Genomic DNA, 12,319 nt, shown 5'->3' with positions numbered 1-12,319 from the left:
CTGATCAGGTGTACCCTACAATTCTGTGGGAAGCTAGGGAAGTGATTTCTGGGCCTCTTACTGAGATATTTGTTTCATTAATAGTCACAGTTGAGGTGCCAGAAGATTGGAGGTTGGCAAACGTATTTAAGAAAGGTGTTAAGGACAAGCCAGGGAACTATAGACCGGTGATCCTGATATCAGTGATGGGCAAGTTGTTGGAGGGAATCCTGAGGGACAGGATGTATATGGAAAGGCAAGGACTGATTAGGGATAGTCAACATGGCTTTGTGCGTAGGAAGTCATGTCTCACAAACTTGATTGAGTTTTTTTGAAGTAACAAAGAGGATTGATGAGGGCAGAGCAGTAGACATCATCTATATGGAGTTTAGATTAGAGTGGTGCTGGAAAAGCACAGCAGGTCAGGCAGCATCCGAGGAGCAGGAAAATCGACGTTTCGGGCAAAAGCCCTTCATCAGGAATGGAGGCAGGGAGCCTCCAGGGTGATCTATATGGACTTTAGTAAGGCATTCAAACAAGATTCCCCATGGGAGACTGGTTAGCAAGGTTAGATCTCATGGAACACAGGGAGAACTAGCCATTTGGATACAGAACTAGCTCGAAGGTAGAAGACAGAGGGTGGTGTTAGAGGGTTGCTTTTCAGACTGGAGGCCTGTGATCAGTGGAGTGCCACAAGGATCAGTGCAGGGTTCACTACTTTGTCGTTTACATTAATAATTTGGATGTGAGCACAAGTGGTATAGTTATTAAGTTTGCAGATGACACCAAAGTTGGAGGTATAGCGGACAACAAAGGTGGTTACCTCAGATTACAATGGGATCTTGATCAGATGGGCCAACGGGCTGAGTGGCAGATGGCATTTAATTTAGATAAATGAGAGGTGCTACATTTTGGGAAAACAAATCTTAGCAGGACTTATACACTTAATGGTAAGGTCCTAGGGAGTGTTGCTGAACAGAGACACCTGGGAGTGCAGAATCACAGCTCCTTGAAAGTAGAGTCGCAGATAGATAGAATAGTGAAGGCAGCGTTTGGTATGCTTTCCTTTATTGGTCAGGAGTTGGGAAGTCATGGTGCAGCCGTACAGCACATTGGTCAGGCTACTTTTGGAATATTGTGTGCAATTCTGGTCTCCTTCCAATCAAAAGGTGAGACTTGAAAGGATTCAAAAACAATTTACAAGGAAAATTGCCAGGATTGGAGGGTTTGAGCTATAGGGAGAGGTTGAACAGGCTGGGGCTGTTTTCCCTGGAGCATCGGAGGCTGAGGGATGATCTTATAGAGGTTTATAAAATCATGAGGGGCATGGATAGGATAAATAGGCAAAGTTTTTTCCCTGGGGTGGGGGAGTCCAGAACTAGAGGGCATAGGTTTAGGGTGAGAGGGGCAAGATATAAAAGGGACTTAAGGGGCAAAGTTTTCACACAGAGGGTGGTACGTGTATGGAATGAGCTGCCAGAACAAGTGGTGGAGGCTAGTACAATTGCAACATATAAAAGGCATCTGGATGGGTATATGAATAGGAAGGGTTGGAGGGATATGGGCCGGGTGCTGGCAGGTGGGACTAGATTGGGTTGGGATATCCCGTTGGACCGAAGGGTCTATCTCCATGCTGTAACATCTGTGACTCTGAGGTAGAGATGAGAATGTGGGATATGATCAAAACAGTCTGCCCAATTTCATCCTGCTTCATCCACAAACTGGTTAGCACATTTTTATATTGCATTGTACATATTCATCCTAGATTGCAAAACAGGCAATTGGGAGATGATCCAATTTGAGCCTGGGGTACTTGCTAAATTGTGAAACAGTAGGGGGCAAAGATGTGCAAGATATGGGTCCAGGTCTGCGTTCTCTCTCATTTCTCCAGCCACTGCATGGTTCTTCCGATGGGTTTCAAGGCCGTGTAGCTTAAGACGGAATATTGGTCCAGGTTCAGATTATGGTAATTGGAAAATAATCAGAACAGCAAATGGGCTGCTGTGCTTTAAAAGACTAGAATACTCAATTGAAGAAAGCTCTGGTTCAACCACACCTAGGTACCAAGAACCATTTTGCAGAACACACCTTAGGATGGATGTATTGCCCTTGAAGGATTGCAATGCAGATGTACCAGAATTATAACTGGAGTTCAAAGGTTAAAGAACAAATACTCTAAGTTTGCATCTGTTGGAATTGGAAATTAATGAAATATTTGATAGTGTAAGATCAGGGAACAAACTAGCTATAGTGAGTGAAACTTTCTGCTGTGTGAGCATGAGAGGAACTGTAACAAGGGGCATGTTTAACAGTTACAGCCAAGCGCTTCAGAAGTGCAACACACAGAAGTACTTCTACAATAAATTCAACAGAAAATTAAAATGGTCTTCTGTGAAGAGCAATTGATTCTAGATCAATTGTTAAATTTAAATCTGAGATTGATCATTACCCAAAGGAAGCAAGGGAAATGGGAAAAAGGAGTTAAATATAATTAGGGTCCAGATAAGCCAAAAACCTTTAACTCATGGCAGAATAGACACAAAGAACTAAATGGCTTAATCCAATGCTATGTCCTTCATCAAGCAGAGGCCATGAGGTTTTGAGTTTCCTGCCTCCCCACTCTTTGCTCAATTTGTAAATACACAGTACCAAGATCAGATCCAAGCTATACAAATTTTGGTTCTAGGCTCGATTACTGGACTATGCAAAGTTACCTGATACCAATGTGAGCAAGCCGATTATCCACAGTTTGCTGTTTTGCATTAAGTAAACCTTGCTGGAAATGGGTTTATGTACTACTGGCTCACTACTTTGCTCTCCATGGATTAAATAATTAGAAGTATACACCTACTTCATTTAACAATAGAACAAAGTTGGAACAGAAGTGGGAAATCATACCAGCCTCTTCAGCTTGCACTGAAATTTTAGAAATAGATTGAATACTGTTACATTGAGATTATCCTAACAAAACATGCAATTAAAGTACATTGATACAAGGTGAATAGAAATCCTACCTGATGTCTCAACTGGGTCTAGTACATTTTAAGGAAATCAAAGGAAAATTCAACAAAACAATCAATCATTCAGAAAAAAATAAGGTTCAAGCTTCTCAAATGAAAATATATACATTGGGACTAAAATAGGTTGGCATCTCCTAAGTACATGAAATATTTCCAAAGAGTTATATGAAAACATCACGCACCTTTAAGTCTACAGTTGACTGATACTTAAATGGCAAGTTTCACTCAAAACAGAAAAGTATACAAACAATTAAAATATATTAAATATAAAAAATGTTAAAAATCAAACTATAATGGGTTGGAGGAAAAAATACAAGATAATAGCAATAAATTCTATGTAAACGAAAACACCTACTTGATGAAGGCTAGTACTTCCAAAAGGCAAAAACTAAACCAGCCTTCATTTTCTTCCAATTTTTATTACTCTGCATATGAATGCTGAAAACTATCATGAATATTCAAGAATAAAAAAAATCAAATTGGTAATAAGTTCCGAACACAATGCTTACCCCAGCAATATCCAACATCACCACCACTCTCCTCCCTCATCAAAACCATGAAAAAGAAAACCTAGAAGCAAAGTCAAGAGATGCAGCAGCATTAAAGTGCACTTTGTCTTAATTAAGGCTCTCGTAATCTAACTTGCTTCACAATATTAACTTCTCTCCAAATTTTAAGATGTTTTTTGACAATCAAGTGTCACTTCTGACAGTAGGATCAGACTGAAAATTTGCAACTACTTCTGAACTAACTTCAGATGCACTGGAAGAAAAATGTTGGCAGATAAAAATACATAGGATTTTATTACTTCAAAACCCATTAGTAATCATTAAAAAATTTCAACGAGCACAATATGTTCCTGTAAAGAGTTTAATTTTGGTCAGGTTCCATATCATCTGTAACCTTTTGTCATTCATAGGAAATAAAAATACAATACATAACTGAATAAAAACACAATGTGTTATACAATTTTTTTTATTCATGAAAACAAAGCCATTGTACATGGTACAAACCATACTCAAGAATAAATAAAGAAAACATACTGCTGTACAACACATTGCATTTCAGTTGGAAATTGTTAAGTATTTTCATGATAGCTTCAGTCTTTAAAAATCATGTTGTTAAAAGATGGGCAATCTGATCACAAATTTATGTTGACAATCGGACAGTATTCATATAGTTTGCTGTTGTTAGAATGTAGTAGTGGCATGGATTTCAAGACCTAAAATCACAAGAGTGTTTGCTGCTATTTTGTTATATTAGTAAGTGCCTGCACTTCTACAAACATTTGGAATGTGGTGCTTCAATTTCTATTAACATACAAGCTTGAAAGGCAAAAATTGAAAATCAAAATTCTAGATAAAGTTAAAATACTCATTCTGGCCCTGGCAATATCACAGTCTTGCAAGACAACAACTTCACAGATACAAGATGGGATTTATTTTAAAGTATTCCTCAGATGGAAGAAGCTGCAGGGGTAACTAAAATGTAACAGAAGCTCCAACTTTTTTTTTAAAGAGAAAAACTCGCACTACCCCCAAGTTTTTGTTTTCAATAAAAGTAAAACTTCTCCTGCTTTAACTGTGGCACTGCATTTCATTTTTAATGAATGAAAACTATTTTATCTTTTTTTAAACACAGTCAGAAGCTTTCTTGAACATTAAACTGCACTAGTTTCAAACAGAATAAGACAATACCCAATCTACACTGTACAGAAATTCTATTAGCAAAATCCAAACTTAGTTATGGAAGGCAAGACTACACAATTGTATAAAAATTCATACCACACGTACAAAGTTCATTAGTGTTGCTCGTAGCTTAAAAAAATTACACTGTTGAGCCCCTTCATGACGCGAGGTATACAACTAACTTTCACTGCAGCTGTCTTGAAACTAAGAAATACCTACATAAAGATCACTCTCAACATTGGGGATTGCTACACACCTCACCACTTTTCGTAAACTTGCCACTAAAACTTGAGCTGCTTTTGGTTTATGCATTCATAGCAAACAGAACTAAAACATGTAAAACAAGTTAAACAGTACCAGTACTTTGAAACCTAGTTAAAAGTGTTGCCGGTCCCCAGTAGTTTATAACAAGGTTCCAAAGTAAATCATAACTAAACCAGAATTCTTTAAACTAGTTACCTGAAGGAAAATGGGATATTAACATTCTATTTTGAATTACTTTTGAAAGTCCTGCAAGAGTACATTTAAAAATGTTTCTTTGCATTTTCAAATAAATGAAACCTTCCCCATGGACCTACCATATAAAGTAGTACTGTCAAAAGGTCCAAAAAGCACTGAATTAATGCAGACATGTGACAAAGTATTAAATAGAAATTTTCAGACAGTATACACCTTCAATACTAAGAACCATTCTGTTTCTCCCATCACTATTCAATATAATTCTGTTTAGGAATTTGTATATCATTTGATATTTGGTTCAGTTGGACAACAGCAAATTGATCCAATTCTACTCAGCCAGTTTCCAAATTACAGCTTTATTTCTATATGCAAAAGTAGAACAGGTTCAATTGAGGAGACAACTCAGCTTTAGTAGGTCCCCATCATAAAGTATTATAATCTTAAGAAAACTATGCAAGTTAAAAATATGGCCAAGTATTGGCACATTGTGCATTTTACCTAAAACGTTGATGAAAAATGCAAATTATACATTTGGGCAGGTTTTGGGGCCACTTTATACAGTGAATTGGGTCTCTAGACTCACTAGGTACATTTTTGCAAGCACCATTTTCAACTTTTATTCATTTGAATTTGAGCACGAGATCATAAATGAAACAATCAGACGTACTAATCAGTTCCTGAGTCACTCCAATCTAGTGTAATGCACAAAGTAGTCCCACAACCATGAGAAATACTATTCATGTGCAACAATGCTGACATTTCACCTCCACAGTTTCTGTAACATGAAAACAACAAAGTAATAAATTCAACACCAACTTTCACCCATTCCCCAACCAAAATACAGAAATTAAAAATACAAATCAGAACACCAGACATCTGCTAACCAACTGGTAAAGAACAAAAATGAAGCAATTAAGTGTGCACCCAAAATTGCAGCAAAGTCAGTCGAGCAATGCTACACTGTCCTGATCCAAAACCTAAACTAAATTCAGCTTCAGGCTTTGTTTAAATGCTGCCATGAGCTCAAAGCAGCAAATGGGTACTCTGTGGTTTATCTCTTTGGGAAGTTTAGGAAATTAGAGCTTCCCTGCTCATAGATTGAGCCTGGAAGGGTGGGGAAGGAAAATAGGTCCTGAAATGTGCCAGAAAGCTGTAGTTTTCAGAGCAACGAGGGCCATTCTTGCTTTTCCAATAAAAAAAAATCTACTTCTTGGGTCATTCTTCAGTGCAATCTTAACTGTCCCCTTAAAGATACGCTGCTCAAAACTAATACAACTGGGCAGATCATGCAGTTTACAGTCTCTACCCATTTATATTTTAATTCTACACTTGGGGCCTCAACCAGCACTGAACTTGGATTTGCAAATTTAAACCCAAAGCCCATATGGGTAGCTGCACTGCCTGAACCAAATGTTGACACTAAGGGCTGCTCTGGCATCGCAGAAAATGATGCAAAATTGAGATTTTCAAATTGACATTAAAAACAGTTTACTATGAATTGAACCTATCCAACTAAATTACTTCAGGTCCAGAATTTGAATTTTCTAAGTGGCCTGGGTTACAGAACTTCAAACACTTATAATGGGAATATATATTGTCAGAGTTCAATTTTATTACCAAGTTACCAAGTATTCAAATCACTTTAAACAAAAATTTTATTTGAAATATTTTAGATGGAAAAACTCAGGCATGTCAGTGCGAGTGAGTGATAATCTTGAGCAAATCAATTTGTTAAAACCATATATGTATTCTCATTCTCAGCACATAAGCACCTAATAACTATGCAAAAGGTAACTGCAATGCAGTGGAGGTTTACACATTAATTTTATTTCCTTGAATACAACCATAATTTTGAGCTCAGTTCCATATATTAATGTTGGAACCCTGCGTTTCAAAAAAAATCAAATCAATAAAGCCTCAAATAAATACAAACACTAATGGCTTTAAGCAGTTTTAGCAGTTACAGTATTTAATGCAAAGATGTAACACATATCTTGCCACAGGGAAATGCAATCATCAACATTTTAAATTACTAATAGTACTCGTATCATTCAAATGAGAATGAATGTAGTATGAAGTCTATCAACTTTTCAGATTGGGAATTTAAAACATTGAGCTTGCTGAATTTTGTAAGCAATCTCAGATAGAGTTCCCAAAGTTCATACCTGCCTCCACATCTTTAGTACCTCAGCTTTTAGATATTTCAAGGATTTAATCAAATTAAACTTTGGGGTTTCATTTGCATTTTACGACACAAAGTGATATGAGAAACTGACCCACTTGCAAATTATTTTTTTACTTCAAAATGTAACAATCGCCAAAATAAATTTAATACCCTCATCACCTTCATTCAAGTTTTCTTCACTACTGAAGAAACTCAGTAGGTTTGTTTGCATTAGCTGATCAAACAAAGCATGGCCTACAGAAGAATTTAAATACTTTTTTTTCCAGAAGATGCAAACTAAGGTACAGTATTAATACTTTCTTTACATCCCACAACATGCATCATCCAAAGACACACTTACTCTCAGGCTTACATAAGCACCACTAAAATCTGCTGTAGACTAAGGACAATCTCAATTGTCCTTCACAGCAGCACAGATTCAGTTGGACACTTTTGGAAGAGACATATAATCTTGGACCTCCAGGAAACAACTCATCAGATTAGTTCACCAAAGCATTAGGACAGCTCATCAATTATTTTTAAATTCTGAACAGTATCCTGGCTGTATCCTATTCACTATTTGAAAGTTTCATTTTACATCCAGATTCCTGGTTAGCCTATAAGTTGAATACAATCACACATCCACTATAGATACCATTTGTGTAGAAACTTATTTTCAACTAAACAAGTCTAACATATCCAGAAATCCATATTTTCTCCCATTAGTAAATGAATGGAATAACCTATTGTACATGGCTGTATTCAAGGAAACAGATTCTATTTTAGATACTTGTCGAGTGTTTTAGTTACAAAGCTAAACACGAAAAGGACCAATAGCTCAGACTTCATTACACTAATTAAACATGATCACAACAGAATCTTACTACTTTCTAGACAAACAAAGGGCACTTTCTGTAAGATAGTGGTCATTGTTTTTTTTTAAAAAAAAACAGGCACAAAAAATGGAATTAAAATGGCATGAATAATGGATTTCACATGTATACAAATTCTGACCTGTACCATCATTAAATATTTTACAACATAAATAAAAGAAATGAAATACAGCAGCAAAAAACATGTGATCTTGACAAGTTTTATAAACTACCAGTGCGTAAACCCTCCTGAGTCCATTTCTTCTACCCACCCCACCCAACTTTAACAGTGAAAGTAATTTAAATATATAAATCACTAGAATGTGTATTCACAGGAGAAATTAGTCAGCATCATGTCTGTCCAGTCTTCCCAAATTTTCTTGGATTATGACCCAACAATCGTTTGTGGTCAGTGGTTCCTCCATGTTCAATAATGTGTGAAAGTTTCTAGAAGGTCGGTCTGAATTGAGGCCTGTTGATGTACCTTTTCATGGAAAGTGACCCCAGAGTTTCTGGACAGCCTAACTCTCCTCAGCACTCTGCTGAGAGGTTTCTGTTCTGATCTTTTTTGGAAGTGGTTCCCCATCTTCAGATTCCTAGGAAAAAAGATCAAGTTTGACTACCAAACCAGCATTAATCTCCCTCAGATGTTACTTTTAAAAGATCACAATAAAGTTTTGGCAAAAATTGTACAAAGTTCATTCACAAACAAACCAAACAATTTTGCCCAATAGACAAAGACACCTTTTTATTCTAAAGTAGTAGTAATACAACACTGTTTTTGTGCATGTGAGTTTAAATGGAATGATTTATCTATCCAATGCTTCAACTGTAAAAGAAAATGCAGATGTGCAGTGAAGTTCAGGCAAAGCAGCACATATTCCAGCCAATGCTATTCTGTGTTTAATTTGACCAGAGAGAGAGAATACAAAGAACATTAAACCATATTTACAACATGGTCACTGATAATAAACTTTAGCCTAAGTATGAAATGATTCTGGGCAAGCATTATTTAATGATTCTAACCAGAACAGACTTCATTGGACATATACTTGTCATTTTAATAAGATTGCTTGCCCTTGAACACAAATGTGCTTTATTTTATGTATCAAAATCAGTTTACTTCAAAGAACATGAGAATTAATGTGCATGTGAATTAGTCAATTGTTTGGCAATGCTGTTGATTTTTTTGATTCGTCCACTACATTAGAAGAGTATTCTTAAACTCATATCCAAATGATAGGTTAAATGTATACTTTTAAAACCTACGCTCTTATCGTTCAATGTTTCAGATAATTTATTGCTCCAAATATGACTAGCATTTGCAGGATTGTAAAAACTCTGTCACTTATACCTGAGTATCTTTGGTAGTCTCTGTGTTCTCTTTTACTCCCAATGGCTGCATATCTGATTTCTCTAAATCAGTTGGAGATAATTCTGGGGGAGTTTGGGAATTTGGCTCTGCTGGTGGTGATGTGTCTATAACAAAAACAGCAAATGTATATATATTAGATTTCATTTTTCACATTTTTAAACTTATCACAGTTTCACAAAGATTGGTGTCTTTAATTAAGACAAACTAGTTAAAGACAGATATTCTGAAAAAAGTGGTAACCAATCTGACAAAAGGCAAGCTGCTAGATCTTAAGTTTGCGAGAAATGTGACAGAAAAGAATGCTCCATTGAAAAAAACCTCTATGACCAAGGAATCTTTGTCCTTCAGCCAAACTTTCAACAATACAAAAACTATCCTGGATTATGCAGCATGGATTACAATAATGGGCACAAATGTTGGAGATTTTCAGGTTGATAAATTTATGTAGAAACGGTTTAAAAGAGCTTTTCAAAATACATTCCAAATTTTAATTCTATCATTCTGCAAACAGATTATTGCCACACATGACCTCCAAAATCAGTGCACTGACTGTGTTTGAAGGTCACATGGTCATATCCAGGATTTCACTGAAGTTTTCATTCCTAGCCATTTAAAGCAAATCAATGCATATTATGAAGGCCTCATTCGTGCACTGTTTAGCAAGGAGTTACAAAGCAATACTAGCAAGAAAGAGGGGAGCTAACAAGTTGACTGAGTGTCCCTCAGAAGTTAAGTGGTAAATAGATGACCTAAAAAGGAAAATGAGGTTTACAAAAGCTGAAAAAATTCTCTACACGTGTGGAATATTTTTGCAAAGCTGTTTCAACATGGAAAACTATTGCAGACTCATTCTTAAATGCAGAGTAAAAATCAAAATTCCCAAATTTTCATACTGAATAATACTGAGAAATGGATGCACATTCTCTCCCATCAAAAGAAGCTAACACCATTCAATTTAAAAAGCGTTCCAATTCAACATGAATCTATTCGTATATAATAGAAGTTGTAACAGGAACACCTCATCAAAAACGATCAAACCATTCCTCCTACTTATTTCCAAAAAGACAGCATTTCTGAATACAATAATGGTTTCTATCATGGTAATTTTCAATATAATTCAGAATCAAATTTGATAAAAAAAAGTCACTTTTCCCCTAGGGAAGGCAGAGAAAGAAAATCTGAGGCATAACAGAGAACAAAGTGAATACCTTTAAAGCATATATTTTTAAAAATTCAGTATAGAAATTCAATAATTGTGCTTCCGATATCTAAGTATGCTCTTTCTTTCTCCACCATCACATCCAATAGAAAAGTGGAATATATGAACGAATGCACAAAAATTTACATTTTGCTTTTGCAGCACAACTGTTTCAATGGCCTGACAATTAGAGGGACTATATTAAATAGATATATAATACTGATATCATTTTGATAGTATTGAAAAGTAAGTTTAATACATCAGGAAATATTGTGACTGCGCAACTTAAAGTTTTAGAGTTAAGCCAGTAATTTTTTTTTCCCTCTTAAAAAAAAAATGACCCCAAACCTATATGATGCTAAAAGGAACCTAAGTCCAAGTGTGTGATAACACTAAAATTAAGCCAGTCACAAATTAATATTCCAGATTGACTATGCTAAAACATAAATCCACAAGTTAACATGAGGGAAATATTTTAAAGTCACTTTATAAACAAACATCTTCTGACACTTTGAGCACCTAGTAGTTCAGTACCTTTGAAATATATCTATGTCACAGGTATAGTATTAATCATTAATGAAACAGCATTTCAAATATCAACTATGACAAGTTGGATCATACTAAAAAAGTGTTGGCACAGGGGCTGTGGGTCAAATGGCCCATGTGCACTATTATTTTGTGATAAATATTAAATAATAACCTTAGGCACCATAGTTTAAATTAAAAATCATGAATAGAAATGTAATTCTTTAGAGGAAGCTATAAATGTATGGTCAAGACTTTCTGCATAAACTAGAAAGCTTCAAGCAGTTTTTATAGGTAATGTCATTATTGATTAAAAGGCTGCAAAACAAATGCGTTAGTCAGCCAAATATCTCAGAAGAGAGTTTGCCCACCAAAGTTAAAACATTTCAAAAAGTGAAGCATTTTTCAGATGCTTCATTATTAATTAGCAAAGCATTTGACAAAAATATGCAACTGGGGAGGAGTAAGTAGAGAATTGGCCATACCACCCCAAAAATAACCAAAAAGTGTTTTAAACCTAAAATTCATCTGTACACAAATTCACTGAACATTTCTCTCAAACCCACAACATAAGCGCTGCTAGAGAAACGGAAATGTGAAATCACGAGACCTAGCCATACCCTTTTAAATTCAGAGAAAATTAAATTTTAAGATCCATTATTAACTATGAATCAAAATTAAATATAGTTCAAAGAGTCATTTCAAATGTTAAAGTCCAATTAATTAAGAATGTGTTATTGTATTGCTGTTAAGTAAACATGGCTGCTTTTCTACATTCTAAGTCAGTCAACAATGCATTTAATACTTTAGAAATAAGTACCACTAGTAGGATTACTGCATTCTGAATAACCAGCATTACGAAGGATCATGTGGATATGCTTCAAGTATACAATGTTTAAAGATGTATAAGGGTTTGCTCAAATTGCTATTTCCCTACTTGGTTCCTAATGCAATTAATACTTAATATTGGAAAATAAATTTTATTGCATAATAAAAGTTGGTACTACTTGAGTTTATTAGATTTTAGAAGGCTACAGAG

At 35.5% G+C, this 12,319-nt stretch overlaps 1 protein-coding gene across 3 annotated transcripts in view; it reads right to left on the bottom strand.

The window, feature by feature from the left end:
* Positions 1–3,853: 3,853 nt before the first annotated feature.
* bcl7a (BAF chromatin remodeling complex subunit BCL7A) overlaps positions 3,854–12,319 on the bottom strand; it is a 54,197-nt gene continuing 45,731 nt past the window's right edge. For all 3 annotated transcript variants that reach the window (XR_006315388.1, XM_043715757.1, XM_043715756.1), the window contains 2 exons: positions 9,537–9,661; positions 3,854–8,778 (listed from right to left, as the gene is read on the bottom strand). Coding sequence is in view for 2 of the 3 variants with exons in the window: in XM_043715757.1 (XP_043571692.1) it covers positions 8,704–8,778; positions 9,537–9,661 (200 nt within the window). In the remaining variant the exon portion in view is untranslated. The remainder of the gene's footprint in view (positions 8,779–9,536; positions 9,662–12,319) is intronic.

Source organism: Chiloscyllium plagiosum, chromosome 25, assembly GCF_004010195.1.
Source record: "Chiloscyllium plagiosum isolate BGI_BamShark_2017 chromosome 25, ASM401019v2, whole genome shotgun sequence".
Lineage (NCBI taxonomy): Eukaryota > Metazoa > Chordata > Chondrichthyes > Orectolobiformes > Hemiscylliidae > Chiloscyllium > Chiloscyllium plagiosum.
This window is presented reverse-complemented; position numbering and strand designations above follow the sequence as displayed.